Genomic DNA, 18,477 nt, shown 5'->3' with positions numbered 1-18,477 from the left:
GATTTAGCTCAGCGGCAAAAGCGCCTGCCTGGCAAGCGCAAGGTCGTGAGTTCGGTTCCCGGTACCGGAGAAAAACCAAAAAAAAAAAAAGAATGCAGCATGGATGATCCTTGAAGACATTACACAAGTGGAAGAAGCAAGTTGGAAGGGACTGTTTATTGTCTGAGTGCATTTAAATTAAACATCTAGGAGACCAGCCTGGGCTACAAAGTGAGCCCAAGGCCAGCCTGAACTACATAGCGAGACCCTGTCTCAAAAAGACAAAAAAAAAAAGTCTAAATAACTGGATATGTAGAGTCAAAAGCAGATGAGTGGTTGCCTGGGGCTGAAGCGGGAGTACTGGGAGATAGGTGATCAGATTTCTTTATGGGATGATGAAAATGTTTTGCAGTGTTGGAGGTGGTTGTACAACTATCCCTTAAGTGAGGGGACTTTTTGGTGTGTAAATTACATCAGTAATTGCTGGTATAATTTACACACCAACAAGGAATCAGTAAGGCTGCAATTAAAATTGCAGTTACCCCTTTCTCTTGGATCTTTAGCATTTTCTGTGTTCTTTTTCCTCAGCATATGGATGTGCTTTGCCCTCTTACCCTAAAACAAAACAAGACAATATGAGCCCTTCTATGGGCCTCCTTGTGAATGCCATCTCATGCTTTATTTTATTTTATTTTATTTTTTTTGAGACAAGGTCTTTGCTTTGTAGTTCAGGCTGGCCGTGAACTCACTTTGTAGCCCAGGTTGGCCTTGAACTCAAGCCTCAGTCTCCTGAGGGCTGGAATTACAGATGTGTGCCACCCCACACCTGGCTCATGCTTTGCCTTCCCTCACAGCTCAGATTCTTTAAAAGTTAGAAAGTAAGAAATTTTTGGGGGGCGGTACCAGGAATTGAATTCAGGGCCTTGCGCTTCCCAGGCAGGTGCTTGTGCTGCTGAGCTATATCTGCAGTCCCTTGAAAGTAAGAAATTTAGAGATAATTTATTGTAGGAAAGATCCAAGTTATGGATAAATAAAAACATTTTTAAGTATTCAATCTTATCACCCGCCTGTAATCGCTATTAACATGTATATAATTTTAGCATTAGTAATTGAATGTTGTGTTTTTTGTTTCCAAAGAAAGAGGTGGTTGTTATACTAAGATCGATCATTGCATATTTGTTAGATGATTTTTGTCTTTATAACATCAAGCTTTGTGGGCTTTTATGCATGATTTGACTTTTTAAGTTGTAGGAATTGTCTAAGTCAAATTTGAGGTTAGCAGACCTAATGCTTTTGGAGGTATTTAAGCTCATTAGATAGCATGGACGGAATATATAAAATCGCGTTGCCTTTTAGGCCACCCTTGCTTCGTGGCTTTTGCTTAAGCTGTAGCTTGATATCAGAAGAGGATTTCAGTCTTAAATATTTCAGTGTGTGTTAAAGCACCGTGCCCTGTGAAATAAAAATTTCATGGATTCTGTTCAGCTTCTGTGGGCTGTTAAAAAGTGTCTGGCTGACATTGGCTGTGGACTGGGATGCCAGCTGATAAGATGAATGAATTTCCTGCTTTAGAAGTCATATTGAACTAATTTTATTGCTCTTTTCTCCCTTTTGCATGTACAGAATTAGACTGGCTGAGCAACCCAAGCTTTTGTGTTGGAACGATAACATCGCTGAACCAAGAAACCAAGGAGCCCGCAGCCCTTGTTTCCAAAGGGCCCACACTGACAAGGTAATTTTTTGACAGATGGATTTTAGCCTTTGTTCCCATAGTGTCTCTAGTTTGGCTTAACTGATGCAAAACCCTATAGCAAAAGAGCCCAGTAAAGCTCTTCCTTTCCTTAGAGAAACGAGGGACTCTTGGCTGTTTCCCTGACCTCACTCCTATAGATTGTTCTTTTTTGTTTTTTTCTTCTTTCCATTGCAGTAGCAAGTGTGTGACACAATTAGCGCCTATAATTAGGACATGAGGGAAATGGCAGCATTGTGATTCTCAAGTAACTTTACTAACCTCATTAGTAACCTTTAGGATATTGTAATTTAGAATTTCTTTAATTGCATATTCAATACTTTTGTAAAAATAGCTCATATAACATAACATAAGATAAAAATCTAATGAAAACATTGGGGAAAGCAGAATGACACGCATCTCTCCCCAGCTGTGACATAATTTTTTATAGCTCACTGAATTGAGAAATACGCTCTTTCACAAATAGATTAGAGAACCTCATTAAAACAGTGAAAAAACTGCAGGCCGAAATGCCTAGGAAGCCTTTGGAAATTGATACTAATTAACACTCAAGAAGAATTTTGTCTAAGATACTTCAGTAACGAGGAAGAAAAACTCATTTTCACCTTTAAAAAGAAGGACCACCATTAAGCATTTTGTTTTTATTTTTGGTCTTATGGATATCTTGTGGCACTGAAAATGAAACTTTAGTAATGTTGCTCAAATACTTTAGCTGACAGAGTAACTAGTATGTTACCTTCATTTAAAGATGAATGCAGGTGAAAGTACAGGTTTAGAAACTATTGAGAAATGTTCTTCACTTATTTTAGGTACAATTCTTAAGTCTTCAGGTTGAGTTGTAATCGAGGAAAGTAACTGTATGGTAAATAGCAAATTTGTGTAAACATTCATAGAGGTCCCTATGACATATTTATTTGTGTATTTACTTCTTTACATAATATTCTCCCTACTTCTCTTTTGAAATCAATTTTTCCCAAACAGGAGTCCTCTGAAGTCAGAGCCTTCAGATGAAAGTGACACTAACAAAAAGCTTGCACAAATAAGCAGAAAAAAGAAGAAGGAGAAAAAGAAAAAAAGAAAGCATCAGCACTACAAGAAGACAAAGAGGAAACACGGGCAGTCGAGTAGCAGCGAGTCTGAGCCAGATACTGACTCTGGAAAGGACGGACCGTCCAGAAGCATCAGGAGTAGTCAGAAGGAATCTGAGAGAGCCAGGTAGCTTGCTGTCCTCAGAGACTGCTCATATTTCAAGTTTGAATTTTTCTCCCTTGATTGTTGCCACAAGTTAGATATTTGAATGATTTTTTAGCTAGTCAATTAAAGAGAACGCTAGCCAGGTGTAGTGGTGTGTACCTGTAATCCCAGAACTCCCGGAGGCCGAGGCAGGAGGATCACAAGTCTGTGTCAAACCTGGATAACTTGGTGAGATCCATTCTAAGGGGATGTAGTTCAATGTGAATGAGGGTTCATGCCTCAGTACCAGAGTATCTTGGTTACTTTTTTCTCATTGCTGAGACAAAATACCCAGTGCCCAAAATTAAGGAAGGAAATTCCGGCTTATTTAGTTCACAGTTTGTGGAGGTTTCAGTCCATACTCGGCTGGCTTCGAGGCAGAGTGGCACATGGCACAGGGCAACAGTTCATGGCTGCAGAAGACAGCAAAAGCAACAAGAGCAAAAAGGGAGGAGCAGCAGCAAGCAGCCTCTTTCCCTCCCTTACATTGTATGCAAGCTACCTGCCCCAGGGCGAGTGTAGCACTCACACCCGTGAATCAATCATAAATTCTAGAAGCCTGCCCCATGACTGCTTGAGGCTTTGGAGGATATCCAGACACAAACCATAACACAAAGAAAAAAGAGAGAGAACTCTCCCATTAGATCAACTTAAAAGCAAAAGAAAAATTGTCATAAAAAATTAGGGACATCATTTCATTTGGGAAATATTATTTAGACATAGTAATGATGGTGTCAAAATCTGCTTTGGGCTAGGCATGATGGCATGGTAATCCCAGCCTTCCAGAGAATGAGGCAGGAGGATCACCGCAAGTTCAAGGCCAGCCTGGACTACATAGTGAGTTCAAGGATAACCTGAACTACAGAGCAAGACCTTGTCTCAAGAAAACAAAATCAAAAGGGATCTGTCTTGGGATTTCTGAAAGAGGGCACAGTGTAGCCCACAGCAGGCGTGGGAGTCAGTGCGCTGTGCAGTGAAGGGTTCCGGCCCTGAGCACTGTTGACACCCACGCTCAGTACCAAAAGCATCTTCTTCGAGTTCATTCCGTCTGTGTTCATGACCCCCGTGTCTCTCTTGCGCTCTCTCCCCTTCCACCCTTGCCCTCTCTCTTTGGTTAAGGTTAATGTGGCTCTTCGGTAGTTGGTTTTTGTCCTTCTCCTTTACTTTAAATCTGCTGAGAACCATTGTGGCGAAGGTGTAGTATAGCTGATGACCGCAGTATTTCTGTCCTTGGGAGCTGTATTTCTCCCCATGTCTATCTTTACTGTCTACTTGAGAGAAATGCTCATCATTCCACAGAAGGGCCACAGCACGGGTACTCAGGATAGCTTTTTCTCTGCTTAGCTGAACATCCTCCTGTGTAGAAAGGCACATTAGGTGGAAAAGATGGCATGTGGTGAAGCTACCTGGAGTATTACTCATCCAACTTTTTTCTTTTCTTTGCTTCCACAGTCTAGAAGAGAGAACATTGAAGTACTTGTTCTGAGCATACTTAAAAAAAAAATAGTGCTATTGAGATCTTTGCAGCCTTTCAGAGATCATTTACTTTGGTTGTGTGCTCGGTAGGCCTGTGGGTGTCCGTAAGAGCTCCACATTGGCGCAGGTCTGAGTGTTTCCATCAGAGAGGCAGGCACTGCCGTCTTGCGGGATCCTGGAGCATGTCGTCAGAGCAGTGGTGAAGAGTGCCAGGCCCTGTGGCTCAGAGAAGCCAAGTTTCTTTAGCCCTCTGTAGCTCAGATGCTATACCTGTAACCTATGCTTGCTCTTAGGAGGAAAAGATACAGAAGTTAAGCCAAAGTTTCTGAATTGGGCTGAATTTATGAGGGTAGGAGTTCAAGCTGCCTTGCTTAGCACTGTTTGCCCCAGTACCTGGCACAGACCCTGATGCAGTGTTTGTGCTGTTTGAATGAGTGAATATATTATCGATATTCTTGCTGGTTTCCTGCCTGCCAGCCTGTCTGTCTGTCTGTCTGTCTATCTATCTATCTGTTGTGCATTTATTTTTGTGACACTGGGGACTGGAACCAAGGCCTTCACACTGAGCTACTAAGCTACATCCCCAGCCCTTTAATTATTATTATTTTTTTTAACTTTGACTTTGTCTCACTAAGTTGCCCATGCAGGCCTGCAATTTCCTGCTTTAGCCTCCCAGAGTGTGCCACTGTATCTAGCTGCTGTCTGTCTGTCTGTCTGTCTACCCACCCAGCCCACTCAGTGATACAAGGGATCAAGCCCAAGTCCTTGTATGTGCTAGGCAAGTTCCTAGCTTGCCTATACCATAGCTAGCCCATTATCCTTGCTTTTTAGTATGTCTTTAAAGAAGCTACTTGTTATGGCTTCTGAAAATTCACCTTTTATCTACCTGTCCTTTTTTAGAGCTGAGAAAATGGTTTTAAAGGATTTCCTGAAACCACATAGGAACCGCACAAAGATTTGGAGGATTCTTAATTTCATCTTTATGCTTTTACCCATTTCAGAGGGCATAATCTCTTGATTTTATGATCCAAATAGCTTTTTTTTTTTTTGTCTTTTTGACACAGGGTCTCGCTACACAGTTTAGGCTAGCCTTGAGCTTACTTTGTAGCCCAGGCTGGTCTTGAACTCGCAACAATCCTCCTGCCTCAGCCTCCCAAGTGCTGGGATTACAGGTGTGCACCACCACGCTTGCCCAAGTAGCATTTTTAAGTTTGCGTTTTTTGGGGGTAGTCTTACTAAGATCAAAATACATTGTTCTTGTCCTTGTTAGCTTTCTTGCTTTAACTTCTGTGATTTCTTCTTGAGAAGATTGACCTGGAGGAACTGTTTCCACATAGACAAAGATAAGGTATTAATGAGTTGTGAATGTCTTTCCATGACGTCAGGAGAGTGGGTTCATGGAAGATAGCGTACCTTGTGGGACCGTACTGCAGGGGATCCCAGAGGTTTTTGCTAATTGGCCTTTCTTTCCTGGGATGTTTTCCCTCACCATGAGGTGGTGGCAGCTCTTTCCTAGCATGCAGCTTTTCCTCACCCGTCACACCCTGCTTCCTGACCTCAGTACTCTACTAGGGTAAAGATAAGACTTGTTTCCTCCCAGGAGGTGGTTTGCAGTCGCTTCCACCTGCCTCCCCCCTTGGCTTTCCTTTTCTTTCTGGAATGCATTGATCTTTTCCCACTGGGCTCTTCCTCTTTTCTCTGCCCCTTGCAGTTTTTGTGGACAACCCTCCACAGTGGTTCTGGAGGTGAATGTATTAAAATTGATTTTAATGAATTTTATATTTTAACCTGAGACTCATCATTGAACACATATTTATTAAGTGGCTACTTTGTATCCTTGAAATGTCATTCCTTTGTATTCCCTGCCAAGAATGATTTAGAATCCTCCAGAATCTTTGTTTGTATCTCAGCAGAGCTGAAAGATGGAACAACAGTTAGTGGCTGTTTTGACTTCTTTGGCAGCTTATTGTGTCATCAGCATGATGAGCTGATGTTCGTTAGTGGAGAAAAGGATATTAGATGCCAGGAAATGCGTCCTTCCCTCTCACTTAACCCCTAGGGAAGCAGTTCCTTTCCTTTGTATCTGAGCTGAAAGTCAGCCAGTCCACAAATTGGATCAGAGAAACAAGGGTCTTGTGTTAGGTGGACTCGCAGGGTTCTGCCCTTTCGGAAGGAGCTGCAGACGCACAGGCACGACACGCACAGGACAGGACTCTGAGAGTGGACTGAGACCACACTTGAATAAACAGTTCAGACTAGAGCCTTTCTGAAGTGATGAGGTGGAGTAAGTACCTGAGCACTTTGGTATCAGTGAGGTCAGCGGTGGCACACCTGTGGCACGCGTGCGGAAGTGGGCACGCAGAGCCCTCGCTGTCAGCACGCAGCGAAGTCCCCCCAGCAGCCCAGCACTGAGAACAGTTGTTTTGTCTAAGGTAAAACCTCAGTCTTCAAGTCTGCTTGTAGTGTGGTGTTGGCACTTTGTGATCAGTGAGTGAGTTTTGGGTTGCAGTTTGGACACTTGGCCTCTGAAAGGTTCGTCATCCCTGAGTTAGGTGAAGCAAAGGTCAGGTGGCGATTGTCACCTTTGAATGTGTGGTAGCCCCTCTGCCTAGCACTCTAAAGTGCCTTAGAATAGGAGTATTTTTTTTTTTTTAAGGAAAAAACCTTATTTAGAAATACATTTGAAATTCTAATGAAAGCCATTTAAATGAAATATTTAAAAAGAACACCTATATCCTTCTGTGACAGGAATTCACAGACTGGGCCTGCAGGTGCCCAGTGGGAAACTAAAAGCAGGATGAAGCTTAGCCTCTGCCTCGTTTTTCTCCTTTACTACTTAAAAACTTTGGATTAGATTCGTGCTCAGCTCTGCACATAGGCGTGTTAATCACTTAGGGAGTGTAACACCAAGTTTATCGGGCCTGAATTTGCCTAGCCTGTCTCATCCCTCCTTGAGACAGGACACCAAGATAAGAGTAACTAATTTTCAGGATTTATGGGGCATCTAGTTGCCAGCCTTCACAACCAGCTGTCATCCTCCTACAGTGATGCCTAGGAGTCTCTAGTCATTATCCTGAAACTGCAGTCATTTTGCATTCCAGGAAAGGCAGAGCCTCACAGACCACCCTCGGTGGGGTCATCCACTAAGCAGGAGCAGTTCTTGTCGTCATCTTGTGATGAGCGAGATGATTCTCTTGGAGAACCTTACAGGACCAGTCCTGAGGTATGAATCAACCGGAACACAGGCTGACCAGGGTCGCCTACACTGCCAGCTATGCAGACACCAAATCCTGCCGTTGTTTCCCTCATCCTCCCCCAAAGCTCTGCCAGCCCCTTGAGGACAGATTTTGAAGCTTTTGATCTGTTCATCCCAGCACGGCCCATCCCAGCACGGCCATGCTGATTAGGCTCCTTTCCTGCCACTGCTCGTTTCCTCAGTTGGTGTTACAGGATGGGTCTTCCAGTGTGGTCTTTTGGGACCCCTGGACCTGGGTTTTGTCCCAAGACTCTGGTAATACTTCAGCTTAATTTCTGAGAGTTTTCTTGTTGAAGTGTCATTTAGTTTTGTTTTATTTTTGCAACTCTTTCCAGAGTAAGAATCTTCCTCTCATCTCTGTGACATGTGCAGTTTTATGTACCTTGGTGTTTTTGACGCAGTGTGGAATTTGAAAGACTTAACTTCCACATTTTGGAAAATGCCTAGTATATCACTGGAAGATTTCTGAAGTGTCTCTTTTCTTTGTCCCACAGTCAAGGAAGTGCCGCCGCTGCTGCTGCTGCTGTTGGACATCACTCCGTTTGGCTTGAGGACGTCCAGACTCTGACAGGAGAGGTCTTTAGAACAGATAAGAAACCAGATCCTGCAAACTGGGAATACAAGTCTCTTTACCGAGGGGATGTGGCCAGGTACCCAGAATACTTTGCCCTGACTCTTGCTGTTGGAAGTAACTCATTTCTCCTCTGAACTCTGAGCACTGTTTGCCTCTTTATTTCTCTCTTACAGGTTCTTTTGGGTCTTATGATTATTAAGCTGTTAAAGGGACACATCTCATCTCACATTCTAAAGTGAAAGTGTGATCTTTGCGGGCAGGTCAGATTAATCATTTATTCTTGGTGCTTAGCATAGTGGCTGGTGTAGTAGGTATTTAATAGGTGTTTCTTGAATGAACGAATCTAAAATTACAATAATTAGTTGTGATGAGTATCTAGAAGCCATTTGTTCTAATCTATATACCATTTAAAAAGTAGCAAAAGAGGGGCTGGGGGATTTAGCTCAGTAGCACAGCGTCTGCCTGGCAAGCGCAAGGTCTTGAGTTCAATCCCTGGTACCGGAAAACAAAATAAAACAAAACAAAAGTAGCAAAGCGTTTTATTTGTTCATCCCCCACAAGTACCATTTCAGAAAATGACATTTAATGGTACTGACTTCTCAAGGTATTTCTAGCATATAGCACCAGATAATCATAAGAATAGGTGGTATTACTTGCTGTAGTATCTGTTGTAATGAATTTGAACTTTTTCCCTGTAAACTGTCAAATCAAAAAAAATATTTGTGTAAGCCAGGCGCAGTGGCTCATGCATGTAATCCCGGTTGTTTGGGAGGCTGAGAGGGGAGGATTGTGAGTTCAGGGCCAGGCTGGGCAACTTACTGAGACCCCGCTGAGTACTAACTAAAACCCTTTAGATACTAATTTGTATGAAACTTGGGAATATAGAGACCAATAACACACAGTCTTTGTGGGTAATGAAAATCAAAGCAAGAGAATCATAGAATATAAGGTCAAGAGGAAATCTTGGAAATATTCTGTGTAGGCCAGTTGCACTTTAAAATAAATTTCAGGGCCAGGGAGATAGCTCAGCGGCACAGTGACTGCCTGGCAAGCACAAGGTCCTGAGTTCGATTCCTGGTAGGCCCCCAAAACAAATAAATTTCATTTTCCAATACTTTACTGTATTTCCAAATTTTAATCATGTTTCACTCATCCTGACATTATATCTCAGCACATAATTCTGACTAAAATTTCCTTTATGATGAGTTTGTCACGGTTGTTTTTAATTGGTATACTGTTGACTGAAGCCTTATGGCAAAGAATAAATGATTATCATATGTAAAGCATATACATATATTTTTGGGTTTTTCTTTCTTTTTTGTTAGCACTGGGAATTGGACCCAGGGCCTTTGCACTGAGTTAACTCCTCAGCCCTTTTATTTTTTATTTTGAGACATGATTTTAGTAAGTTACCCAGGCTGGGCTCAAATTTATGATCCTCCTGTCAGCCTCCCGGAATGCTGGGATTGCAGGTATGCGCCAGCATGCCTGGCTACGTTTTGGGTTACTTTAATACACCTGCAGTCTTTGCTGGACCCCACTGTGACGAGGTCAGCGGACGTGAGCTGGCAGGAGGCATGTGCTATGGCCTTTTGCTTCTTGCGCTGTGTGCTGTTAGCTGTGGGTGCCTGCAGCGGTGCTTGGGGAGGAAAAGGAGTCTCAGGGAGGCTAAGTAACTGCTGGAGACCTGGCAGCCAGGGGGCAGCACGCTTGGGATGTGAACCACAGACAGAAAGGAGACAGGTCTGCGGTAGGACACTTGGTGGCATTGTGAACAGAGGACCCACGCTTTCATTCTGATTGCTGTTTCTAGTTGCATAATCCTAGGCAAGTCACCTATCTGTTGAGCTTGTTTTTAATTTGTAAATTTGGAATTAGAGTTCCTGTCCTACCTTACACTCAGATATTATTAATATTTGACAGAGAATTAGAACTACCTCATGTGAATTTGTCTACCTCATGTGTGGTAAGCACACACTGAACCACTGAACTTCAAAGGGTTATTATTTATTAACAGATGAAAAAAGGAGAAAACACTACCAAAGAGGTTCTACTAATGAAAGGCACAGTCTTAGGAAGAGAGTAATTAGGCACAACTTTATTAGTTTAAAGTGCAAAGAGTACTTGGGCGTTGCTGATTGCCTCGTAACTTGGTTACGTTTCAGTGGGGCAGGCTTGCCTGGATCAGTGGCAGCTGTATAACTGTGAGTCCCAGGCCTGGGAAGACGTGGATCACACGGCACTCTGAGCTAGCCAGAGGACCAAAGTCCCTGAGAAAGTCCATAACCCCAAAGTCTTATGTTGAAGGTACTCGGGGTGAAAATTTAATCTAACCTTGGTGTTAAGAGTGAGACCTTTAGGAAATGGTTGGATTAGATTTTGTCGTTTGGGTTGAGCCCCATGGTTGAATCGTCATGGCTTTGTGAGGAGAGGCTGAGAGACCAGATGGGCACAGAGGTATACAAGTACTCCGACCGTGATGTGATACAGTAAAAGGGGCCCTCAACCGTGCTTGCATCATGCTCTGGTCTCCAAAACTGTGAGGCAAACCACATCTCTTTTGCTTTATGAGGTAGCTTGCCTCAGGTATTTTGTTATAGAAACGAGAAGCTGACTAATAGACACAGGTTTTAATAACTTGGTAAAGTTCATTCAGCTAGTCAGTGGTAGTGTTGGAATGTGGACACAGACAGTTTGCTACTGTGTGGGGTATGTGAGAGTGGAAGCCACTAAAGGAAAAGCAAATTTATTTTGCTTTTTTTTTTTTTGTTTGTTTTTTGGTACCAGGATCAAAATCAGGACCTTTCACTGCCAGGCAGGTGCTGTGCCACTGAGCTAGATCACTGGCCCCCAGCATATTTATTTTGCCTAGCCCAGCTCACTCCAGGGCCAGGCCCACTGAGTGCAGTCAGGGCACAGCTGTGTGCTCCATTTAGAGATGTTTATTCTCTCTCCATTTTTATTATTTTTGGCTAAGTATCTGTACTTGCATTCATTTAAATTAAATGTATATAAAGGTGTCATTTATTGAACCTCTATAAAGTAGGGGTTTCTACCTCTGAAATTATTTAAGTGAAGTCTAACAGATTATTTGATGAGGATTTTATAGGAAAAGTACCTTCATTGGGGGAATATTGCATTAAATTATAGCCTAGGCCTGTCTAGGTATTAAGATTCTATGATATATAACTGAAATGTTCAACAGTAGGAAAACAGTTAAATTATTGTAATCCATACAATAGAACAGTACAACTTGAAACCAATAGAAATTACATTTTCTAAGAATAGTGGTATGAAGAAATGCTTAAAAGTAGGGGGGAAGGAGGGGTGAAGCTTGAAACTCTACGCTGTCAACTATTTTTAAAAAGGATGTATGTCTGTACATATGCAGAAACGTACCTGAAAGGAGATTATATAAACCAGTAAGATTCTTTTTTCCCTTCTCAGCATTTTTAATTTGCTACACGAAATGCAGCTATTATTTGAAAAGCCAGCAAAGCAAACATTTTTAATAAATTATGTGAATGTCTAAGATACTGTATGTTTTTAACTAATGAGGAATCAATACTATTGAAATAGTTGTAAAGAGACAGAACTGGCTTTTTTACTTACAATTTGTTCCTAAGGGAATGACAGGCTTATTCAGAACACCTAATGCTCAGTGTTGTCCCTCCTCACACCTTTGTTGTTTGTGTATTTGTCTACCTCATGTGTGGTAAGCACACACTGAACCACTTTAGCCCCAGTTATAGTTGTTTTTTATTCTCAGTGCAGTAGAGAAAGATTATTCTAAAGTAATCTAGGAGGAATTAAGTGTGATAGAAAAAGGGTTTGTTTTGTTCTGTTTTCTGTTGCTATACCAAAATACCTGAGAACGGGTAATTTATAAAGAAGTTTAGGTGGCTCACGGTTAGGCTGGGCAGTCCAAGAGCATGGCATTAACTTCAGCTCAGCATCTTCCTGCTGCATCATAACATGGCAGAGGGCATCACATGGTGAGACGGAGCAAACACGCCAGCTCAAGTCTCTTGCTTTTCTCCTTACAAAGCTGCAAGTCGCATATGGGGGCCCCATGCTGATTTCTTTACCTCGTGCCAATTACCTCCCAAAGCCCCACGTCCAAAACATCATCGTCAGATGAATTTGGGGATCAGGTTTAAACCTGTGGCAGGCTTTGAGGGAGAACTTCTCTGTTATGTGAGGAAATATTTTCCTAAAGTGGACCTCTGCCTGAGCAGTGATGAGGCAAGGCAGAGGAGAGGGCCCTGGACGGTGGAGAGAACAGGGTGGGCCCAGCATCAAGGGAAACAGAGCTTTCTGGGAGCTGACAGAATTGGAGGCCACTCTTCCCTGCCCTTTCCTTACTGCAGTGCTTAATTGTACAAACATTCAAATATACAACAGAAGTTGAAAGAACTTTACACTGATAAAACCACCTCCTGCGTCTTACTTTGAATGTTCTCCGTAGTTGCTTTGGCACACATCTGTGTCAGCCATCTTACTTGGCTGCATTTTTCTTTTTTTTTTTTGAGACAGGGTCTTGCTATGCAGTTCAGGCCGGCCTTGAGCTCACTTTGTAGCTCAGGCTGGTCTCAAACTCAAAATGGTCCTCCTACCTCAGCCTCCCTAGTGCTGCGATTACGGTGTGTGCCACCACGCCTGGCTTTTTGTTTGCATGCATTTTAAAGCGAACTGCAGAGAGTATATGTACTGCCGCCTAAATACCTCAGCATGTATATTACTAGTTAAAATTCAAATTTTTTTTTATTTGAAGTTTACTTACAGTGTAATATAGCGATTTTGGGTGTTGGCAAAATGTATACATCTGCATAACCCCGACCTCTATGAAAATACACACTGTTATTGTGACCCTGCCCCCAGCATTTCCTTCACGCTCCTTCCCAGTCGGTCGCCACCCACGCTTCCCAAGGGCAATGACCGGTCTAGTTTTTCTCTACCATTGATCAGCTTTGCCTGGTTAGAGTTTAATATATGGACTCATATAACACAGTCTTTTGTATTTAGGTTCCTTTACTCAGTACAGTGTTTTTGAGATTTATCCATGGGCATTTATCAGCAGTTTGTTCTGTTTTTTTTTTTTTAATTTTATTGGTATGTTTTAGATATACATAGTGATAACATTCATCATATGGGTGAATGTACCTGTGTTCCTTTTTACTGCTAGTAGTATTGCATTGTTTGGCTACCGCCATTTATCCATTCTTCTGTTGACGGACACCTGAACTCTTTCCAGTATTTGGCTGTTGAGAATAAAGCTACTGAGAACATTTGTACACACAAGTCTTTGTGTACACATATGGTTTCCTTCGCTTGGGTAAATACCTGGGAATAGAATTGCTGTGTCAGAGGGTAGGTCTGTGTTTAGTTTCTTGAGAAACTGCCAAACCTTTTCCCAGAGTGATTGTATCAGTTCATGTTAGTACCACAGCATATGAGAATTGTGGTTACTCGCTGCTGTTCCCAGGGTATGTAGTGTGTTTGTCTCATTGTAGTTTTAATTGTTATTCCCTCAATCACTAATGATACTGAGTACTTTTTCATGTTCCTGTTGGCCATTTGTATCTTCTTTGTGAAACTTCAGCTCATATCTTTTGCTCAGTTTTCTTTTTTTTTTTGAGACACGGTTTCACTATGTAGTTCAGGCTGGCCTTGAGCTCACTTTGTAGCCCAGGCTGGCCTCAAACTCACAGTGATCCTCTTGCCTCAGCCTCCTAAGTGCTGGGATTACAGGTGTGCGCCACCACGCCCAGCCTTTTTTGCTCAGTTTTTAACTGGGTTATCTGCTATCATGCAGACAGAAAAGTAAACAATTTTCTGTAGCCTTTGTCTGTGCAGGTATTCAGTAGTCATCTGTTGGCATCTCTAGGAACATCTATATGTTCCACAGAAGCACTTTAGAACCCATCCTTTTTTCCTCTACAGTAGAAAACCACTGAATGTAACTTCATTTGACATACTTTGTTTCAGGGTTAAAAAAAGAATCTTAGATATATTCTTAAGTACATATGCAAGGCAATCTTGAGAAAATGGGACTGACCTAGGAGATAGGTGACCTAGGGTCCAGGTCTCAGTGCTTATTTAGGAACTGTGTGAAAGAGGGGGTGATAATTTTTGACTTGCCTGTCACATATGACTGTGGTGATCAAATGGCAGTGTATATTACAGTACTTTAACTACAAAGCTCCAGAAAAATGTTTCTAAGATGTAGAAGACGGACATCATTTAAATTCAGGGAGATGTTTATAAAGGGTTAAAGTGTTACAGAAAGAAGTCAGGCCTGACAGAAGAAAGCTAATCGCTAGTTCTCGTGTGGCTCTAAATAGAAACAATTTGAGGGCAGGGTGAATTTGCATATATGCGCTGAACTTGGGTAAGGAGAATTTAGGTCTGATGCGCACCCAGTCACCAGTGGGTAGTAACTACTTTCCTTTTTAATGTTAGGTATAAGAGGAAAGGAGACTCCTGCCTGGGCATTAACCCTAAGAAACAGTGTGTATCTTGGGAAGGAGTTTCCACGTCAAAGAAGCATTCGCACAAGCACGTGGAGCGCTATTTCACGAAGAAGAGCGTGGGATTAATGAACAGCGACACAGTTGCTGTTACCAGCAAAGCGGAGCCTCCTTCCTCGGAGCTGGGCGTGTTCATCCCGGTGAAGGACTCAGAAGATGTGGCTGCTCCTGTCGCGAGCTGGCTGAATCCGCTGGGGATTTATGATCAGTCAACCACACAGTGGTTACAAGGACAGGGTCCTGCGGAGCAAGAGTCAAAGCAGCCAGACTCCCAGCCAGACAGAGAGAGCGCTGTGCTCAAGGCCAAGGTGGAGGAGTTTAACAGGAAGGTTCGGGAGAACCCTCGGGATGTTCAGCTGTGGATGGCATTTGTGGCTTTTCAGGTAAGTATCGCTGTCCTGGTTCTCTTACCCCGGAATGACTTCCCTGATCTTGGGCAGACCATTTGCTCTGCAGCACTCTTTGAGCTGCTGGGAGAAACGCTGGCACTGGGCAATAAAGATGATTAGAACATAGCTGTTGCCCTCCGCGTGCCCAGAGTCAGTGAGGGAGCCTGACGTGTGAGGAATAAACGCAGCCTGGGGTAGTGAAGGTGCTCATGTTACCTGAGAACGCGGTGAGCTGTCACTGGGGAGGAAGAAGTGCTGCCAAGGGGAGAGGAAACTAGAATAGGTGCTTTGTTTTTTGTGGGTGGTTTTGTGATGCTGGAGATCCATCCCAGCTTCGTGCATGTGAAGCAAGCACTCTGCCACTGAGCTACATCTCCAGGGCAGGAGCAGACTCTCGAGAGGAGAGTAGATGTTCACCAGGCAGGGAGAGGCCTTCCTGAAGTGTAAACCGCATGAGCATAAACCACATGAGCAAAGTGTACAGAGCTGTGGGAGAGACGGGGCTGCTCAGGAAGTTACTGAGCATACAGGCCACTACAGCTTCCCAAAAATATATGTCTTTATCTGCCTTTTGAGCCATTAGATTTTGTTGCACATTTGGCTGTTTTTTATTTTATTTTATTTTATTTTATTTTGTCTTTTTGAGATTGGGTCTTGCTATGCAGTTCAGGCTGGGCTTGAGCTTATTTTGTAGCCCAGGCTGGTTTTGAACTCTCAGCGATCCTCCTGCCTCAGCTTCCCAAGTGCTGGGATTACAGGCGTGCGCCACTACGCTTGGCTTGGCTGCATTATCAGAAAGATTGGCTCTTCAGAAAAGGGTTTCAAGGCATTGTACATAAATTTAAGTTAAAAATGACAGTAGACAGGTCAGTCAGTAGAATAAAGACGTAAGCATCTGAGAAACCGAGTTTTCATGAAAGAAATTATGATAAATAAGTGGCCTTCACCAGAGTCTGAGTAACAGTTTGTTTTAAGAGGTGGAAAACCCGTCGAGGGCTGTCAGTTGGTTGAAGCACTGTTGAACTCTGAGGCTCTGAGGCTGCCTTAGTAACTTGGTGTTTCCTTTGTTGAGGATGAGGTCATGAAGAGCCCCGGCCTGTATGCCATTGAGGAGGGAGAGCAGGAGAAGCGGAAGAAGTCCTTGAAGCTCATCCTGGAGAAGAAGCTGGCCATTCTGGAGCGGGCCATCGAGAGCAACCAGAGCAGCGTGGACCTGAAACTCGCCAAGCTGAAGCTCTGCGCCGAGTTCTGGGAGCCTCCCGCGCTGGTCAAAGAGTGGCAGAAACTGATCTTTCTTCATCCCAACAATACTGCCCTTTGGCAGAAATACCTTTTGTTTTGCCAGAGCCAGTTTAGCACCTTTTCCATTTCAAAAATCCACAGTCTTTATGGAAAGTGCTTGAGCACTTTGTCCGCGGTGAAGGACGGCAGCATCCTGTCGCACCCTGCGTTGCCTGGCACGGAGGAGGCCATGTTCGGTAAGCAGATAAGCCGGGAAGCGTTGTGTGAGAAGAGGTGTACTTCCTTTCATTTGACGTTAGTTGGAAATGAAGATTCTTTTTGGTTTTTTTAGGCAGGGTCTCACCGTGTAATTCAGGCTGGCCTTGAACTTGCTAAGTAGGTCCAAGCTGGCCTCAAACTCACAGCAGTCCTCCTGCCTCAGCCTCCTGAGTGCTGGGATTACAGGTGTGCACCACACGCCCAGCTGACAATTTATTTTTAAATTCTCAGAACTGACTTTTGTTCATTGTCATTTATTTTGTTCTAAATTCTCAGAACTGACTTTAAAAAAGCGCTATAACTCGAGTTAATTAGAACAAATTACTACCCCTCCCCCAGCTCTTGGTATACAGGTAGGAGTGGGATCAGAGCCAACAGAGTTAGGAAAGTAACATTAGACAGGAAGCTCCAACTTTTCTACTTATTGGGCAAGTCAGATGTTTGGCTGTTATTGGGCTTACCTGTTGAGACCCCTAGTTCTAGGGTCTCTGGCACTAATGTACATGCAATGCCATACTGACTGCATGGATACAAATTATTTGTGTTATTATGCTGTTAATGTTTTCGGTGTGTCCCAAAGAAGCCTAGAATATGAATGTATCAGTCTTCGGCTTGCATCTTGGGTTTTTCCCTCATTAGCTATGGTGTGACCTTATGCAGATTCTTGACCTGTGTGGGCTCCGGTTCTCTGTCAGGAACAGTAGTATAACACGTGCTTTATAGGACTGTTGTGCACGTTATGAGTGATACACGGTGCAGGCATTTATTTGAAATTGAGTATTACTGTTAGAACGTAAAGCGTAAACGTGTTGCTCTAGAAGTAATAAGCATTTCCCACACTGGTGGAGAGTCTGACATTTGGCGCTGGAGGCTAGTTAGTGGTAGAACACATGCTTAGCTTGCACAAGGCCCTAGGTTTAATCTCTAGCACCAAATAAATAAAAATAAAAATGAATGACATGGGATGTATTTTTAAACCTTATATTTGGCATTATTTGTGATATGCTTAAATAGTCTCATGTTATTTACTAAGTGGAATAACTCCACAATTACGATGAATGGAAATTTTCAAACATGGGACTTTGATTTGTTCACAGCAGGTCCAGAAGGTAAAGCGCAGCTTGCTGGTGCATAGTGCCATCTAGTGTTCAGTTGGGTGCAGCTGTTTGCTTTCTTAGAAAAAGCTGCGCCGTCCTCCTTTCCTACAATTTTTCCTGTGATAGTGAGCGTTGAGTATTGGACAGCAACATTCATATCAACCACTTCACTTATTTCTAGGTAGCATATATTTTTTACTGTTAATATTTGTATTTTGTGGTTTTAATATAAGAATTAGGAAAACTATATTTGGCTCACAGTACCGTGGTTATCGCTTTAAAATCAGGACATGTGTGTAAACTCAGGACTTGTGTGTTACAGCTTTGAAAATGTAGCGGTAGTTCTTGGTCAGAGGAATTCTTGGTGTTTCACTGCATGTTTTCCTTTCAGTGGTATTAACGAGGGCCCCTTCTCTTTGCTTTCCCATGGTAGCGCTCTTTCTTCAGCAGTGCCATTTTCTGCGGCAGGCGGGCCACTCGGAGAAGGCCATCTCTTTGTTCCAGGCCATGGTCGATTTCACCTTCTTCAAACCAGACAGTGTGAAAGATCTGCCTACCAAAGTACAGGTACCAAGCTCTGCGTGCACGGTCTGTCACTCTCTCAGAAGCAGTCTGGGGACCCAAGGGAAATTCCGCACTGCAAGTGGTCTTGCTGTGGCTAGATAAAGAAGAGTCCTCCCTTCTCCCCACATA

At 43.1% G+C, this 18,477-nt stretch overlaps 1 protein-coding gene across 1 annotated transcript in view; it reads left to right on the top strand.

Annotated features, from left to right (window-relative positions):
* Nrde2 (NRDE-2, necessary for RNA interference, domain containing) overlaps positions 1 to 18,477 on the top strand; it is a 54,159-nt gene that overhangs the window by 17,972 nt on the left and 17,710 nt on the right. Inside the window, exons 2-7 of the mRNA XM_005390282.1 lie at positions 1,603 to 1,711; positions 2,711 to 2,944; positions 8,189 to 8,344; positions 14,731 to 15,181; positions 16,260 to 16,665; positions 18,218 to 18,351. Of these exons, the coding sequence (XP_005390339.1) occupies positions 1,603 to 1,711; positions 2,711 to 2,944; positions 8,189 to 8,344; positions 14,731 to 15,181; positions 16,260 to 16,665; positions 18,218 to 18,351 (1,490 nt within the window). The remainder of the gene's footprint in view (positions 1 to 1,602; positions 1,712 to 2,710; positions 2,945 to 8,188; positions 8,345 to 14,730; positions 15,182 to 16,259; positions 16,666 to 18,217; positions 18,352 to 18,477) is intronic.

Source organism: Chinchilla lanigera, unplaced genomic scaffold (genome assembly GCF_000276665.1).
Source record: "Chinchilla lanigera isolate Chin_1 unplaced genomic scaffold, ChiLan1.0 scaffold00037, whole genome shotgun sequence".
NCBI classification, from domain to species: domain Eukaryota; kingdom Metazoa; phylum Chordata; class Mammalia; order Rodentia; family Chinchillidae; genus Chinchilla; species Chinchilla lanigera.
Note: the sequence above shows the minus strand (reverse complement) of the source record. Positions and strands in the feature narration are given on the sequence as shown.